This window comes from Brassica rapa, chromosome A08 (assembly GCF_000309985.2).
Source record: "Brassica rapa cultivar Chiifu-401-42 chromosome A08, CAAS_Brap_v3.01, whole genome shotgun sequence".
Classification (NCBI taxonomy): Eukaryota; Viridiplantae; Streptophyta; class Magnoliopsida; order Brassicales; family Brassicaceae; genus Brassica; species Brassica rapa.
In genome coordinates, this window is record NC_024802.2 from 22104381 (window position 1) to 22122562 (window position 18182).

The 18182-nt window shown below is 34.7% G+C and overlaps 4 protein-coding genes and 3 non-coding genes across 9 annotated transcripts; 5 read left to right on the forward strand and 2 right to left on the reverse strand.

Annotated features, from left to right (window-relative positions):
- Nucleotides 1-319: 319 nt before the first annotated feature.
- On the forward strand, nt 320-5949 carry LOC103836456 (6-phosphofructo-2-kinase/fructose-2,6-bisphosphatase). 2 transcript variants are annotated; one of them, XM_018653990.2, is made up of 23 exons: nt 320-657; nt 751-814; nt 924-1219; nt 1302-1520; nt 1601-1810; nt 1912-2007; nt 2177-2275; nt 2361-2390; nt 2478-2531; nt 2729-2786; nt 2858-2931; nt 3100-3191; nt 3274-3331; nt 3456-3530; nt 3650-3697; nt 3913-4010; nt 4287-4362; nt 4688-4750; nt 4853-4944; nt 5245-5313; nt 5388-5451; nt 5546-5611; nt 5704-5949. In XM_018653990.2, exons 1-23 carry the CDS (start codon nt 487-489, stop codon nt 5779-5781), a joined length of 2250 nt encoding a protein of 749 aa, XP_018509506.2. In that variant the 5' UTR covers nt 320-486; the 3' UTR covers nt 5782-5949. The 2 variants fall into 2 exon arrangements, with proteins under 2 accessions (XP_018509506.2, XP_009110961.2); XM_009112713.3 differs by having other exon boundaries at nt 322-657; nt 2729-2782; nt 2854-2931.
- An 825-nt stretch (nt 5950-6774) lies between these two features.
- On the reverse strand, nt 6775-6848 carry TRNAI-UAU. The gene has a single exon. It is a non-coding gene; the product is annotated as a tRNA-Ile (tRNA).
- A 400-nt stretch (nt 6849-7248) lies between these two features.
- Nucleotides 7249-9592, reverse strand: LOC103836457 (gamma-interferon-responsive lysosomal thiol protein). The gene is made up of 6 exons (XM_009112714.3): nt 9543-9592; nt 8809-9435; nt 8675-8740; nt 8457-8597; nt 8053-8145; nt 7249-7617 (listed from the first exon to the last, which is right to left on the reverse strand). Exons 2-6 carry the CDS (start codon nt 9106-9108, stop codon nt 7402-7404), a joined length of 816 nt encoding a protein of 271 aa, XP_009110962.1. The 5' UTR covers nt 9109-9435; nt 9543-9592; the 3' UTR covers nt 7249-7401.
- Nucleotides 9593-10195: 603 nt separating this feature from the next.
- LOC103836459 (zinc finger protein CONSTANS-LIKE 7) lies at nt 10196-11465 on the forward strand. The gene is made up of 3 exons (XM_009112715.3): nt 10196-10846; nt 10934-11086; nt 11220-11465. The coding sequence occupies exons 1-3, from the start codon at nt 10436-10438 to the stop codon at nt 11244-11246; spliced, it is 591 nt and encodes a 196-aa protein (XP_009110963.1). The 5' UTR covers nt 10196-10435; the 3' UTR covers nt 11247-11465.
- Nucleotides 11466-11957: 492 nt separating this feature from the next.
- LOC103836460 lies at nt 11958-13930 on the forward strand. Of its 2 annotated transcripts, none has more exons than XM_009112716.3 (2): nt 11958-13148; nt 13234-13930. In XM_009112716.3, the coding sequence occupies exons 1-2, from the start codon at nt 13142-13144 to the stop codon at nt 13710-13712; spliced, it is 486 nt and encodes a 161-aa protein (XP_009110964.1). In that variant the 5' UTR covers nt 11958-13141; the 3' UTR covers nt 13713-13930. The 2 variants fall into 2 exon arrangements, with proteins under 2 accessions (XP_009110964.1, XP_009110965.1); XM_009112717.3 differs by having other exon boundaries at nt 13237-13930.
- Nucleotides 12677-12747, forward strand: TRNAG-GCC. Its single transcript has one exon. It is a non-coding gene; the product is annotated as a tRNA-Gly (tRNA).
- LOC117127605 lies at nt 12752-12836 on the forward strand. The gene has a single exon (XR_004450625.1). It is a non-coding gene; the product is annotated as a small nucleolar RNA snoR114 (small nucleolar RNA).
- Nucleotides 13931-18182: the final 4252 nt, after the last annotated feature.

Sequence of the window (18182 nt, forward strand, 5' to 3'; positions counted from 1 at the left end):
AAAAAAAAACGAAGAAGCGAATGCACAAACCTCGGTTAAATTCTTCGATTCTAGCTTTCCTCCGCAGTTTTTGAAGTTTGCTCGAGCTCGGTGACGAAGGCTCTCTGTTTCAAGACGACCGGTCAATATAACCGGAAACGACCCAAACCAAATTGGTAACGAAGGCCCAGCCCAATTTGAGAATTGACAGAGCTTCTAATTGTAATCAGTTGGTAACAAAGGCCCAGCCCAGTAATCAACAATATTAACCCGACCCGACCGGAAACGAACCAAACTAAAGTAACCAACCACCACGTATTGCTCTTATCCGGTTATCACAAATGTATACCACTGAGTAAGTGAGAATTAACCGATTATTATTATTTTCTGGAGAAAAAAGCTGCGGAGCGGCTTCGTTTCTCCTCTTTCTCTCGAATCTCTTTTCCGTTTGATTCTTTCTGTTACGCATTGCTTTATCAAATTCAAATCAGAGCGGCGGTGGTTTCGATGGGGTCAAGCGCATCGAAGAATACCGAAGAAGAGGAGGATGGTTCCAATGGCGGAGGAGGTCAGCTCTACGTTTCACTCAAAATGGAGAACTCCAAGGTCGAAGGCGAGCTTACTCCTCATGTCTACGGCTCTCTTCCAGTCATCGGCTCTTGGGATCCTTCCAAAGCTGTGAGCATCTGTTCATCTTCTGATTTGTCCTTCCGATTCATATGGAATTTGATCTTCTGCGTCTTCTTTTGTTGATTTTTTTTTGCTTGATAGCTTCCGTTGCAACGTGAATCTGCGTCAATATCGGAACTGAGCTTCGTTGTTCCTCCTGATCACGGTATGTGAGAGTTGACTTGTTTAGGCGAGATCGTTTAGATTATAATCGAATCGTGTTTTCTGTGAGCTATACAATTTAACGGTTCTCTTGAATTTGGTTTTGTGTTTAGAGACTTTGGATTTCAAGTTTTTGTTGAAGCCAAGGGATAGAAACACGCCTTGCATAGTGGAGGAAGGTGAAAACAGGCTTCTTACTGGTGGCTCGTTGCAAGGAGATGGTAGAGTAGCTCTGTTTAAGCTGGAAGGTGATGTGGTTGTTGAGTTCAGAGTGTTCATCAAAGCTGACAGAGTTTCACCGTTTGATCTTGCTGCTAGTTGGCGAGCTTACAGGGAGAATCTCCAGCCTTCTACTGTGCGTGGAATCCCTGATGTCAGCATCAATCCTGATCCAACAGCTGTAGATGAGGTTTCTTCTTTGATGCAGTGTCAATTAAAACAGCAACAAAAATGATTTTCTTAGTTGAACGTTTTTTTTTTATTTCTCACAGAATTGTCCTTCAGAAAGTTTGGAGCTTGATCTCGAGCATTATGAGGTCCCTGCTCCTGCAGCTTCTGCAAATTCGTCTCTTGTTTATGCGGCTGACAATGCAGAGAATCCACGGTCTCTTTCAGCTTCTGGTTCGTTTGTTAATGACAATACTCCAAAGGCAGCATCGAGCAGTCCTAGAGTTTCTGGTGTTAGCGTTGATGGATCGCCATCTGCAAAGGTTCTACTTTGATAGTTGCATGTTAGATGAATTAATGGTCATCTTTCTTATTTTTATTTTGGCATACATCTTACCTATAGGAAATGAATATCATTGTTCCCGATTCCTCGGATACCTATTCGGCTTCAGGAGTGGGCGAGTCAAAGTCAGTGGGGATACTCTCACCTTTCCAGCACAAAGATGGTCAAAGGGGACTCTTTGTTGATCGTGGTGTTGGATCCCCTAGGCTAGTCAAGTCTGTTAGCGCAAGCTCTTTTTTGGCTGACCTCAAACTTGATGCGCAAATCAAGGTTAGGCATGAGCTAATTTCTATTTCTAGTGGGGATTATCTTAAAATTTAAGAGTCGAAAAGTTTTTGACGTCTTTTCACTCTTCTCATTCAAATTGTTAGAATTCAATGCCAGCCGCTGCAGGAGCTGTAGCTGCAGGAGCAGTTGCGGACCAAATGCTTGGACCTAAAGAAGATAGACACCTAGCAATTGTTCTGGTACTTTTTCCATATAGACGCCGTTTATAGTTTCTGCAGGCTTTTCAGCTCATGTTTCCTCGTTTAATTGTTGGGAGCTAGATGGCTGGCTATTTTGTTTTATGTATTAACCTAAATGAAAAAAGGACTGATTGTTTTGATTCACACCATTTCCATCATATTGTATTAGGTAGGCCTGCCAGCTCGAGGAAAGACATTTACTGCAGCAAAGTTGACAAGGTATCTACGCTGGTTGGGCCACGATACAAAACATTTTAATGTTGGAAAGGTTTGCTATTATTTTTTCTTGCGTGATCTGCAACTTGCAACACTTGTGAAGAGATTGACTCAATCATTGCTCCATTTCTTCACAGTATCGGCGGCTAAAACATGGAGTTAACATGGTAAAGCTGGATTTTAAATCAGGGTTTATAAGTATCTGCCCTCCATTTTGGATGATTTGTGATGGACATTGAATGAACTTTTTGTAGTCTGCTGATTTCTTTCGGGCTGACAATCCAGAAGGTGTAGAGGCACGAACTGAGGTAAGTGGTGATTTGAATTGCTTAGTTTAGCCAATTTGCGAGTCTGCGACTGTCTCTTCTAATTTGTGCGACTAAATTCATCTATATGTTACTTTAAACTTAATTCGTTAGATTGGGAGATGTTTAATTCAGTGATCAATGTTAACACTATCCATCTTATTATTTGCACATAGTTTTAATATATCACATTCCACTAGGTAGCAGCACTTGCGATGGAGGACATGATCGCTTGGATGCAAGAGGGTGGTCAAGTTGGTATTTTGTCAGTTGGATGCTTCTCCTGGTTTTTTTTTATCTTTCATTCTAAATAGTTCATCTTTAGGTAGGAATCTTTGATGCAACTAATAGCACACGAGCTCGACGGAATATGTTGATGAAAATGGCTGAAGGGAAGTGTAAGGTACTGAAGCTTCGAAATGTTGATTCTTATCCTTTATGTTACAGTGTGTCTTTCAGAAAATTCTTTAGATGCAGCGCTTTTAGTACTGTCATGACCATTTTCGGCTAGTATTGATTATTTAATTTGTGATTATTTCAGTCACTGATTTTCCTTTTATCTGTCATGTAGATAATTTTTCTGGAAACAATATGCAATGATGAACGCATTATTGAAAGAAACATACGTCTTAAAATTCAGCAAAGTCCTGATTATGCAGAAGAGTACGGTGCCTCTGTCAGCAACTTAATTTTCTCTTCCTAGTAGACTTCTTTTACCTGTCAACTTGCTTATGCCATTCTGCAGGACGGATTTTGAAGCTGGAGTGAGAGACTTTAGAGACCGTTTGGCCAATTATGAGAGGGTAGGTGTACAAACCTGCAGCTTATATACGTGTCCTAATTACTTTGATAAAGCGTAGTGCGTTGTTGACTCAGTTGTGGTCTTGGTACTGGATTCTAGTGCTGAGTTTGTTCTCTTCTTTATAGGTTTATGAGCCTGTTGAAGAAGGTTCTTACATCAAAATGATTGATATGGTCAGCGGTAATGGTGGACAGATACAAGTATGTTTTTCTATATGTGCTTGATGAAGAAATGTGTCACTGATGGCGTTTTTATCTGATCTCTATAGAATACTCTATAGTTTTGACTATACCTGAATATTAATCTATTCCTTTTGCAGGTGAACAATATTAGTGGTTACCTTCCTGGAAGAATTGTGTTCTTCTTGGTATGAATTAACTACCATGTCTCTTGTTTATTTTCTTAGTTGAAATGTCTTTCGCCTATTTGTAACATGAAAAATCAGCTTATAAGTTATATACTTGCAAGGGTGATTAACTCATCGTCAACAGAGTCAACATTCATTGGCGAATGCAATAAGAATAAGTTTAGTGATCACGAGATCATTATCTTTGGAAGCTGATTTTATGTACCTTCAATCAGGTGAATACGCATCTCACTCCACGACCAATACTACTCACTCGGCATGGAGAAAGTATGGATAATGTTAGAGGCCGAACTGGAGGAGACAGTGTTATAAGGTATGTCTTTGCTCAGTTTCTTCCAAATTGTAATTTTGAATATCGTATGCCAATTGCTGCTCTGAGCCGATGCCTATGGGTTCTAGCTTCCTTTTATTTTTCTGTTTCATCTTATTCAATAGTTTGGGTTGACTACTCTTGCTGCTTTTCCTCGGTTGCCCATTTTGTTTTAGTTCACCTCTTCAGTAATATGCTAATAACCTTAGCGTGAAAATTGTATATGTTGGTTAAAATGTGAAAGTTGTCCTCTTAACGTTTGTCAATTTTGAAACGCAGTGAATCTGGAAAAATTTATGCAAAGAAACTTGCCAACTTTGTCGAGAAGCGACTCAAAAATGAAAAGGCTGCTTCGGTAAGTATTGCAGACTGCTACAATACATTTGAATTTAAATGTATTGGCAATTGTGTCAAAGAAAGCTTGTTGATTGACCTAAGTCCCAAGGAAAACGTTGGTACAATTTGACATAGTTAAGAGTTTAACTGTGAAACCTCTGAATCAGTCTAGCAATCTCCAGAAAAAAAAAATATGGTCACACAAGCTTTAGCTTTCGTACACCAACCTAGGCATTAAACCATCCTTGAAACCTTTTTCTGCCACACAAGTTCGCAAAAGCTCAAGCAGTTCCATACTTGGTTAATTTGAAATCATAAAGTTCTTGATAATTGTCTACTTTCAGATTTGGACCAGTACACTTCAGAGAACAATCATGACAGCAAGTTCCATTGTCGGGTTTCCAAAGGTATGTGTTTACCAACTGCCAGAATATCTGTCAACTCTTAATGTTTTGTAATTATTTGTTGATGCAAGGAAAAAAAACAAATTTTCCTATTTTCATATGTAGGTGCAATGGCGTGCCCTGGACGAGATCAACTCTGGAGTTTGCGATGGAATGACATATGAAGAGATAAAGAAGAACATGCCGGAAGAGTACGAGTAAGTGGCTTGGTAGAATCTGTATATATTTATAAGTTTTTATTATTAAGAGTTCTAAAAGAATGTGAGAAAGGGAACAAAAATTATGTTCAATGAGGAAAATAGAAATAACTTTATAGTTTTTTGCTCATCATAAAGCCACGAAACTAGATTGTAAAGTGCTGAACAAAAAAAAACTTACTCCCATGTTGCATACTGTACTGCATTAACGTAAGCTCTGTGCTACAAATGCATCAATCCTGAAACGGGCAATACGCTCTTACTCTTCTCTAATCACCTTGTGGTGCATATGACTGCTAGATCTCGGAGAAAGGACAAACTGCGATACAGATACCCCCGTGGAGAGTCCTACCTCGATGTAATTCAACGGTATGTCGTCTCTTTTTTGACATTCAGTCATAAAATGAAAACCTCAAGCAAACATTGCTTCTTTGGCAATATAGGCTGGAACCTGTGATCATTGAGTTAGAACGACAAAGAGCTCCTGTCGTCGTCATATCTCACCAGGTTATACTCCAAACGATCTGTAACACTTAGAAAAACACAGTACACAAATGTTGAATTGATTTCAATGAGTTCCTCTTACTTGGTTTGTACACAGGCCGTTCTAAGGGCCTTATATGCATATTTTGCGGATCGTCCCCTCAAAGAAATACCCCAGATCGAGGTAATGTGAATTAGAAAATTTGAAATTTTGCATGATTAAAAGCGTTTGAATGGTTAAGACGGACACGTAATAATATCATTGCTATCTAACAGATGCCGCTGCACACTATCATAGAGATACAGATGGGAGTTTCTGGTGTGCAAGAGAAGCGCTACAAACTCATGGACTGATTACAACAACCACAATTTCCGTGGAATAGAAAGATTTGGAGATATTGGGTTACAGTTTGGCCTCCCAGTTCTTAGTTTTTATCCTTTGAATACTTTTCTTTACAGTCTCACATGTCTTGTAATACCAACATGTTATATCTTCTTACAATAATTAACTTTTACATTATAGATCTAAATAGCTGTCGTCGCGATCAGTTCTTAGCATACTGTTTAGTTTCCGTGGGTTCAGATTTCAAACTGAGAGTGCAATTTGCCTGAGTGTATTTGTTAAAATTTACGTGAACAATAAAAGGATGAAACGTTCTAATTGCTCCACCTATAATTCTCTCTTAGCTGCATTTTCTAAGCATTTTCTAAGCTCATGTCAGGTTAATGTACAGCGCAGTTTATGGTAATCAACTAATGATCGATTCACTCTGATCAAAAAGATATATCTTGGTAATATTTCATCTCAGTCAAATACAAAAACCTAGAAGAAGAGATGCACCTTTCGGGTCCACATATTTCTGATCTTTCGATAAAAAAAATCACTTTTTTTCATAAAACATAGGAAGTAAAACCAATATAAAATTTCTTTCAATTCATCTGAAAACCTCTTTCGAAAATTGTCTTTGATCCAATTCGTAGAAATCAATAGAAAAGACAAATCCCTTATGATACATCAAATTCAGGTCAATCGAGTCACAGTTTCACAAAGTGTATAACTTGTACAAATCTTTCTATTTTTCTCAAAAAAAGAACATCATATGAACTAGAATGAAAGGGTCTGTCATCCTAAAATTAGGATTTACTCTTTATCGTAAATATTCACTTGTAGTATATCATATCTCAACAAATTAGCGTAATTTTTCTACCGCATATAAAATTGACGATGTCGAGTAAACAATAAAAAATATATTGATCCAACAAAAGGAGAGAGAATAAGACCAGAGAAATCATGAATTTGATCTCAAATTGATAGGTAATAAAAAACATCAATTAAAAACAGCCTAGTGGTCCCAGCGGGGCTCGAACCCGCGACCTTCGGCTCATAAGACCAACGCTCTAACCAACTGAGCTACGGGACCTCTGCAAATCAAATGCGCCACTAATTTTTTAATTTCAAATATCTTAATCATGTATTATGTATACCTAGTATCCATGGTTCTTATGTTGACAGTATAACTTTCCAGAAGAATTATGTAACATTTTGAACCCTCACATCAGCTCATATGATAAATCATCAATCATTTTCTACTATGTATTATATATTATCATGTTGTTTTATTATATGTCAAGTACGATATTTTATACTTATGATAAAAAAAAGCTTAAAAATAAATCATCTCCATATATTATTTTATGGTCAACGTTAGAATTGAGTAATGGGTCACAGTCCTCATGTTAACGTTCTATCTTCAATCTCTATAGACTCCTAATGATACCGATACATATGGGTCATTGGTCTCAACCCAACCCAAGTATACATTGTTAGAACTTGTGGTTTTAGTTTCATTATTTAAATGTGAAAAGTCAAACAAGAGAGAACAGAATTTGATCAACATTTGATTGTCATGTAACTTGAGACCTATCACATTTTAGACTATCATGTTACATAGCACGAAAGAAAGTGAAGTTGTTTTATAGCAAGCCTCTGATGTTGACGTACGAGGATAAATAGGTTTTGATACGTTCCAACAAATCCAACATCGTATTGACTCCTTTCATGCAAACCAGAGGGAAGCGATTCACTTTGACACTACGAATGAAGTCGCCGGATGAATACTTGGCACACGCGCCAGGCACTTTATCACCTTTATAAGCCTTGCAAATGTAGCTTATGAAATTTTCATAATCCTACAGTAAACATAATATTAGGTAAGTTCAAAGCCAATAAACATCAAGCACATATACATGCAGAGAACTGATTCTAAACTACCTAGGCCTATCTAATCCACAAGATCGATCCTGACCATAATCAAGTGAAACATTTAGCCTTTGACTCCAAAATTTTTAAAATAATTATTTTTTTTACAAACAACAAAAAATAATTGTATCTATGTACTATGTTACAAAATAACTTAACATAAACATAAACCTCTATATTTATAACATTTTAATTAAAACTCTTACTTAATTATTTATAACTCCCAAAACCTCAGGACAAAAAAGCTCTCAATCATTTTCTCAAGAGTATTGAGTATAGAGATAGTCTTGAACAGAGATTAAGAGAGCTTGTATTGTTCACGGTAAGCATTCAATATATTCTAAAAGGAATCATATTAAACGAACCTCATAAAGTGGCTGACCATCCACGACTACCCATGGAACGTATTCATGAGGTGGCTGAAGTGCACTCGTTTCTGCAGCATACTGCAACTCAAGCTGCAGCAAGTGAAAAAAGATTAGCACGAAATGCACCAATCTGTGAACTATACATCCCAGAAGCTTCAAAACAAGAACATGGTACATGGATACAAATATCTTACATTAAAATAAAACGGTTTAAAAAAAGTGAGTTTATTAAGCATAAAACTGCTCAGAATATCCCTTCTATAACCAGACTATTCCAATGCTAAAAAAAAAGAAGCAATGCTCATAAAACAAGAGATTATGGTGAAAAGCTTTATCTTATTATTTTTTACCCAAGAAAAAAAAAGAGATTGTGGTGAAAGTCATATAGAGAAGGGACTAACCTTTTGTCCATGTCCACTGCTGAGGCAATCAGAAACAGGCTTGGAGCTCAGATTGAGCTTATCATAACAAGTCTTCCACTTGTCATACTTGTCTTCTGTCACCAAACTCTCAACACAGTAGATGAAAGGGAAATGATCGCTCTGCATAACGAAAGTGACGGGTCTAAGAAGAGTATAACTTGTTCCGCACGTCAAACAGATCTCATCATTAAACTTACCAGTTTCGGCCAGGCATCAATAGCACAAGCTTCTACCGTATCCAAGAAGCATTCATTTTCCCCGTGCTGCAACAACAAGCAGACAAGGTTTATGTAATCGAATCTGATACTGTAGAAAGAAACAAGGAGTATACCTGGCAAAGGGCAGTGACATTGTCGGGGCGGAGGTAGGTGTTGCCCCAGGGAGACAGATGGAGATCGACGATGGATATCAGATCGTCTTCAAAGAGCTTCACGAGGTGGTCAACTACGAACGAAGAACAGGCAGGACAGAGAGACTCATAGTACAGACTCAGCGAGACTTTCGACGAAGATGGTAGAGATACACCAGATAGATCAGATGGTGATGATGATGACGACAATGATACAAAGCAGAGAAGAAGGGAAACGTAATAGATCAGGAAAAGATGTTTGCTCGTCGGCATCGACGCCATGATTGTAGAGACGAGCTTTGACTTTTCTTTAAAGACTACTATTACATAACAATATACCTCAATGCTCGCGAAAGGTAACAATAGTTTATTATGGTAATGATTAAAGACACGTGCTATATATCATACTGTATTTTGTAATGTTTTTTTTTTCTCTTCTACTTGGGCTTGGTAAAGATGGTAAACATTAGATCTAAGATTCGATTTAAACGGAGGACTTCGAGGATGTGCTTCCCGAAGATCATATAGATCAAACACAAACAGAGGGGGAAGTGCTCTCCGGAGAATCCGCTTGTGTAACTAATACATGCTCTAATTTTAAATGGGCAGCTGACAAAAAAAAACTCAAGATTTAAACCAAATTGAGTCAAAACAACTAAGGAAATCCACTAAAAAGACTTGCAGATTAAAAAAAATTATTTGATGAGAGTACACACGGTTTTAGATGTTCGAGCTCCCTGCAAAAATAACCACACCTTATGTTAGAACCTAAACGCAACTGGAACTAGGAAAAAAAAAGATAGAATACCAAAATATGTAGAAGGAAATGCTTTGGAATACCATTGGTTTGGATGTGAATTCGGCTCGAACCACGCCGCTGTTACCGTGAGGCCTTTTAGGTTTTAATGGGACTCAGTTTACATAACGGGCCCTTTCCAAACTAAAGCAAATCATGTTTTCTAATGAGCTAATAAATCAGTTAATTTGCCAATTAAAAACAGAAAATGTTCATTTGGTCACAAAGAAACTGAGAAGCTTATTATAAAACTATAAGAAAACTGTTAATCCATTGAAGACTTAATATTTCATAGGTTCTTGTCAAAAGAAATTATTTGGTTTGTTTTAATATTAACATATTCTCATGTTATGCGTACACTATATAGGTATTCAAATTCAAGTGTTCCGTAGATATTTTTATACGTATGTATTCAAATGTTTCCATAGATATTTTCGAATACTTTGTATACTAGTCAAATGCATGTATTTATATTAATATAAAAGAAAGGAAAATAACATTACATTATTGCTGTCTTTTGTGACTCGGCTACTAGTATAAAGAGGAATTAGTGAGCTCCAAAGGAGCAGTAAGAGAGGTCCCACGACTAGCATTCCAAGCTGGACTCTCCAAGCCAATCAGCTTGGGACTATCCCGTCGCTTTTGGGATAAGATGCCACCTCCTATACTACTTACATCACATGTACAAGTATTAAAGAAAATACTGTAAATAATATCTATATATCTATGTTCTTTTTGTTATGAGGTGGGATAGACACAGAAAAAAATATAGGAGTGGAGAGAAAAAAAGCTGAGGAAAAAGATAAGACATATATGGATACACAAAGATTACCCAAGAAAGAAGAAGATGATTATCAACCTTCTTCAACCATCGAGTCCATAAATGCTTTCTCTCGAGAAGACCGACACAACTACTCTATGGATGATTTTGACAGCATTTTCGACCTCAACCTTGACGGTTCAAAATGCTCTCAAGAACTCACCTGGGATTTCTTTAAAGAAGATGAAGATGTAGAGGAAGAAGAAAAAAGATTGAGTACTGATCAAGAAGGCTCAAGTTCTGGTGTTTGGGATAATAATATGTCGACGGATTATGAAGACAAAGAGTTGGGTCTGAAGCTGAACTTGAACCATCAAGAAGTTATTAATGCTTGGTCTGATCGCCCCCAGCAACCTCTGTGGACAAACACTTCACTGCTAAGGGGTCCGGCCAATGCCCTTTATGTTAGTTACCGCTTATCTCTTACTTGTTGTGCAAGTTATTAGTTAGTAATTTAATTTTGATTATTAGTATTGATGATTTATATCCAGAGTGGGGAAGTACCGGTGATGGATGAAGGGAGAAACACGAGAAGAGAAGCGAGTGTGTTAAGATACAAAGAGAAGAGACAAAGTAGGCTCTTCTCTAAGAAGATAAGGTATCAAGTCCGAAAGCTCAACGCCGATAAACGACCTCGTTTCAAGGTCACTCTCTTACTCCTTTTTAATTATCGTTATTTACTTTCATGGCACTGATTAATTTTGTGCTAAATAACCCTATAACTCCATAATTTCTTATGAACTTTCTTGCGATGGATTTGTTTTCAATTATTTGCAGGGTCGGTTCGTGAGAAGGGAAACTTAAAATGGAAAAGAAAATATCTGGAAGAAAAATATCTCCAATCTTCGATATGTTTTTTTAGTAGTACTATTATTATGAAGATTTTTATTTCATATGTATTTGTGCTTTTTGAGATATCATTATCGTCTTTTACAACTTTGTCACATTTTAAACGAAAATATCACCTCGGCGAAAAGAAAAGGAGATGCAAAATATCTTATAAAGCAAAGGAGTTGAAGATTACATGAAGAGGACGTTTATGGTAAGTCTTTGTTGAGTTTGGTGGGGCCTAAGTCTAAAAATGTTCCATCACCACATGTTTGAATCCAAAACTACTCACTCCTTTGTCTGGGCCACTGTACCAAACTGTGTATCAACAGCATAAACTTCATATTACTGTCAGTGAATGACAATGCTATTCTATTGAAGCGCCCAGTTAATGGTATTGTAAAAAACTATGTATTTTCCATTAAGAAATTTAAACTAAAATTCATGGACGTTGTTGAGAAGTTTGATCCTTTGTGACTTGGTAAAGATATTGAATAAGCTCATAGGAAGTTTGTGATGTTCACTGTAGCAGGCTATAAACCTTTATTTCAGATCTATATTGTGGATTTACATATTTTGATTACCGGTTATTTGATCTTTACTATTTTATCTTCGTTTAATCTTTCATTCTCAGATCATATATAGCCGCTCCCAAAACACTAGGTCACTATAGATAAAACCCCAAACTATAGATGATAAATCCATCATCTATTGTGCTAAAAAAAAAACCATCATCTATTATAAATCCCCTTAAGTGAAACATCCCAAGACAGAGCCAACTATTACTGAAAAATCCATCAGGCCTTGCACATATGTAGAGAACAAGAGCTGAAACAGTTACATCATTTCATAAAAAAAACTCAAAACCTAGTAGAAGCCAAGTTAATGTTCTTTGAATGTTATAGCGAAGTATAAAACTAGAATGGTGTTAAGATATTTCAACAATACTATTTTAAGGATATAGGTAAGAAGATCTTGTTCTTACTCACAAAACTGTTGTTTTCAAACTTTCAATAATAATAACAATTTAATGAGACATACATACATGTTCCAGATTTTGCAACACAATGGATGTGCCTGGTCAAAACTGAAATAAGTTATGTAATAAATGAATATAACAAGTTGGGAATTAGATCCCAACTGGCGATTCAAACACGACATGAAAATATCAAACAGACGAGATATTGGTTCATTTGCCAATCCTTAAACTTCCACTTCTAATTACTTGTGGATTGAGTAAAAATATGGAAACTAAAAATCCAGATCACTTGAATGGCTGACTTAATTTGCTTCAGTTATATATACAAAAACCATGTACCTTTCAATCTTGTGGTGACTTATCATCCTTGTTTCCAGAGTTAAAAATGGTCTAACTAAGATGCAGTTAATATAGTCTAAAACAACAAGCACCAGTGGTCTAGTGGTAGAATAGTACCCTGCCACGGTACAGACCCGGGTTCGATTCCCGGCTGGTGCATTCTGAGCTGTGAAGAAATTGGTTTAAGCGTTGGTTGGGTCCTTCGCATTCATCTGATCTTCAGATGATATAGCCGTAAACCTGAGCTCTCCTTTTGTTAAAATATTCTTGGTGTTCAATTTTTTTTTTGTGCAAATACTATTTTTGGTGTTCAGAAAGAACTTCAGATACCAACTGACCTGACTCTGTTTAGATTCATATTTGGGCCTTGCTAATTCCAACTGGATCTGACTGATTATATTCATGTTTGGGCCTTATAAAAATAAGCCCATTTATATCTATTAGAAAGGCCTGCTTCGTTCCGAGTCAACTCACTGCCTTCCCTCTTCACCTCCGACATAACTCGTTTTCCCGGAAAGGCAGATTCTCTCTTGCTCCAGCTGATCTCACTAACATGGAAGGTTCTCCTCTTCTCTTTATTCTGTTTAAATTCAAAAACTCAGATTCGCAATTTGATTTTACGAATTTAGATCTTGTTTATTTTAGCAGAGAACAACAACAACGCCGGGAGCGACTCAGACTCTAACTCCGTCGAAGAGTCTCAGGACTATTACGAACCAATCTCAGCCGTCGATCTAGACGCCGGAAACAACGACGACGATGAAGAAGAAACTTATCTTCCGATCAGTGGAGATAACTTCAGCAACGGCCTCTGTAACGGCCATTGTACGATCCCTGAAGCAGTTGACGGAGTCTCTTCTATCAGTGTTAACGGAAACGCAGAGGCCAAGAGTGATACGGAAGAAGAGACGGAGACGGTGACGACGCCAGATTCGGAGATTCGTACAGCGTTTGAGGAAGACGAGCGGCGTAGAAGATCGCCGTTATTGGTGGAGAACGCGGCTAGGGTTATGGAGGCAATGCGGGCCATCTCGTTCCCTGGAACGGCTCCTGATTGGGCCTCTGATGTTAATGAGGACCGTTGGGTTGATCAGCTTCGTAGATTGAGATCCACTTCTCAGTAACTAAAAACAGTATTGTTCAAATCTCGAGTAGTTTATTTTCGTTCAAGTGTTTTAAGATTATGGTTCAACATTTGAATACTTACGATATGATTCTGATGTTTCTGTTGATTCACTACGATAGATACATAAGAGTTGAAAGTTTGGCATCACTCAGCTGAGTCTTGTCTGAAACTTTTGCTGCTTTTTTGGATCAATGAACGTTTAAATCTTTTCTTGGACATGAGAGTCTGGTTCTTGTCGTTTTTAAGCTTACTAAATGTAATCTGCGACTTGAACCTGAAGAAACAATACCGGAGTCAGTCATCATCTCTGAGAATAGATTGGTAACAAATACATAAAAGAGACTAATCAAGAACCAACATTGTCTAATACCTATGGTCTAGAGTCAAGAATACCACTGGAAGTATGCCCAATCACAATCGCCTTGGCACCGACGGCTTGAAGAGTGTCCCGGAGAATTTTACTTACCTGATTAGAAATTTGTGATTAGATAGCCGAGGCCTGATTGCTCAATCTGAGAAAGAGTTGTTACAAGATTAAGCTCGCAACCCCCATAAACCGGTATGAAATTACGAGAAAAAAACTAGAGAGTCAAAGATGCTTCAACAAGCCTAAAGAAACGGGCTTGTGTACGTATTAATCTACATGGCACTATTTCCACTCTGCTCCTGCCCTCAACGTTGGCGCTCTACGTTGTGATCTCCACACGGACCATAAAAAGATAGGTGAAGATATATGTGATATATAGATTAGTAGTGTATATCTTAGACTTCTTAGTTTATAAAATAAGGTTAAACTTGTAAGTTTTATACTATTTTAAAATGTTTGTAAGTTGTATATTATTTTATGAAAGTAATTAATATATCTCATTATCATTCCAATGAACATTTGTGTCCAAACACATCTACAAAGATCAAAGACATCTATACTCAAAGGAAAATACTGTTGGAGCGTTATGGTCACTAGACTCACTACAAAATTTATATAGTAGATGTGGAGAATTGCATGATAACCCTTAACAACTAAAAGAATGCATGCACATCTCTTCTGAAATGTTAAAATATACGTACAAAAGTAAACTAACGAGATCATGCAAAAAAAGTTATATACCAAAATAGTATATATGTGGTTGTTAATGTTGATATCTTGCTATAGAATCTCTTAAATATGGATTAATTAATCTCCGATATCCTAACACGAAAACGAGTTTGGAATAGAAGTACGTGCAGAGCACTGCAGCGGGAGATCACTTAAGATTACGCAAATGATTTACGGTCCAAAAAAAGATATTGCACACGAGGGTAAATCTAACCAACGTGTGTTGTATGCTGGAGATATCTCTAATATCAATACTTAAACTATTAAATTAGTCAACTGCTTTGTCTCGATCCGATCATAGGTACGTCCCGCCTATTGTCTTTCGTTTCTAATATTGCGTTCGGTTGGTTACAACAACAACGAAAAAGAGTGACTACAAATCATATCTTCCTCGGCTTAAGGAGACAAGTATTGGTATTTTCTGTTTATCCCCTATATATTAAAAGAGAAGCATCACAACATATTTTTGTAGCCACATGTCATCACCACAATCATTCTTAGAATCCTTAGAAAAATATGTTGGTCCATATAAATGTATAATAAACTTTTTATTAAACTAACCATAAACTAATCATAAATGTTCTTCATTGTTTCCTTAAATAAAAATCACGGAATCACCTAATGTGGCTAAAGTATATATGACAATTAATAATTTTGAATAATAAAAGATTTGATAAAAATTACTATATTCTCTATCATTTTAAAAAATTTAACTAATTAAAATAAATTAAACAATCATGTTAACTATATAATAAAAATTTAGATTTTTTCGTATATGCTATATTTTGAATTTTTAAAAACGAATATAAATGACTAAAGTTGTTAAAAATCTCACATTGAAACTTTTGTGATCCATGGTCTAAACTTTATATTATAACAAGATACAAATGATTATGAAATTACAGAAGTAGGAAGTCTCATTTAATAAATATTATATATATGTATATTAATATTCTTAAAAATAAATTATATACCATATAAAATATAAAATACATAAGTATTTTAATTTCGAATTTGCTTTGAATTTTTTTGATAAACATTTTGAACAATTATTGACAACTTAATATTTAGATTTTAAACTTTGCATTGAATATATTTAAAATTATAAATTACTAAAACTATTAAACATCCCATAATTTTTTTATTGTTATCATTTATTTAAAAAATTTGTTATAGAGAAATACAAACGATCAAAATAATATGAATATAAAATATTTTTTAGCAGATGTCAATATTAAAAATGTACTTTATATCTATGTTAATATCATGTAAACTTAATTTTATAACATATAAAATAGAAAAAGTATTTGTCTCGATTAATAAAATTTATTTAAGTATTTGTACCTATTTAATTACATACGTAATAGTTACTAAATTTTTTATTATTCAATATATATTTATTATTTCATAATATGTAAAAAATATATAATACTTCAAAATAATTTATATATAACTAGTAATGTATTATATATTATATTGTCCTTCGTATGATCGTATCTTACTAACGAAAATTTGATTGCTAAGATGTTACCCATACCATTTAACATTCATGCAACGTTTCTTACGTTCTCATTATACAATTACTCGCTAAATGTAGAGCAAGATAAAAAAAAATGTAGAATTAGAGGGGAAAATTTAGAGTTAGAACTTACAAGTTTGCTAATGGGGCTAGAAAGTTACTTTGATTAAATTCATGACCGCTTTAATTAAAATCCTTTCTTTTTTTTTTTTTAGAATGGCTCGCTAAATACTTATATTTGCATATGTTTGGATTCTCATCTATAAACTTGAATATATGTTTTTATTGGATTCGTTGTAATAAATTTGCATACCTAGTAGTGGTTTTGGTTTTGTTTTTGTTGGGTTGTTGTTTAAAATAATTAAACCAATTATTTAGGACTATTTATTAATAATTCTTGGTTCTAAATATATTTTGGTTTTGTTTCGATCGAAACAGCTCGAATCAGTTCTGTTTTTTTCCTTCTATTTAATTATGTATTTTTCTGCCGACTTCTTCTACCTGCATGATAATGTAGTCCAATAATTGAGAAAATAGGACAAATTCTCCTATTGAACATTATTTTAAATGCAACCTTGATTAAGTGGTTTATGATCCACCATGGAAGTTGTAGAACAAGACAGGTTTGGCTCACGTTCGGTAACACATTATGGCGCACACACGCCGAATATTCATTGGTATTTTCACTAATTTCGCCACTCTGATTAGGCTAAATAAATGAGGATTACTTGTCCGTTCTCTTGCTTCTTAATCAAATTACTCATTAACCTCCGACACCAACGTGTCTTTAATCCCCTATATATTAATTGAGGAACATTTGAAAAGATGTAACCTCAATTTTGTATTAATTAAAAGAGGCCCCAATGCATAGGTGGCACTCAATTAGGTAGTCAATTACATTCAATTGAAAAATAAGTAGGTCCACATTCGATTTTTATATGTTGTTAGATACATAAGTTGGTCAAACTATATGATATAATGATATGATATGTTATTTTCTTTCCTTAAATAAAACCTACGGAATTACCATAAATGACTAATATATATATGACAATTAATGCTTTTAATAATAAAGATTTGATAACAATTTATATCTCCTCCATCATTTTTTGTTTAATTTTAAATTATTAAAATAAATTAAACAATCAAATTAGCTATAAAAATAAAATTTAGATTTTTTCGTATATGTTATATTTTGAATTTTTAAAAACGACAATAAATGACTAAAACTATTAAAATTATTATGTTAAAAATTAATGATCAATGGTTTAACATTTTTATTATAAGAAGATACACATGATTTTAAAACCATATGAGTAAAAAATATCATTTAATAATAAATAAATATATATAGATTAAACACTATATACCATAAGATTACATAAATATTTTAATATTAAAACTTTCAATGAATTTTCAAGAACATTTATAAATTATAAAATTATTAAAGATTTCAGATTGAAAATTTTGTTATCGATGATTTAAATATTTTGTTATAAAACGATATGAATGATCATAGAACCGTATGATTATAAATTCTTATTTAATAAATAACTATACAAAATATACTATTCTTAGAAAAATAGGTTGGTCCATCTTAACTTATATTACACTTTTTATAAAACTAACTATCGATATGATAAATAACGTACCAAAAAATGTTTTGCACTTTCCTTAAATAAAAGCTACGAAATTACCTAATATGATTAACGTATATGTGAAAATTAATTATTATGAATAATAAATATTTGATAACAATTTTTGTATCTTAGTTCTTTTTTTAATTTTATATTATTAAAATATATTTAAAAATCACATTAAATATATAATAAAAACATTTATATTTTTTCTTA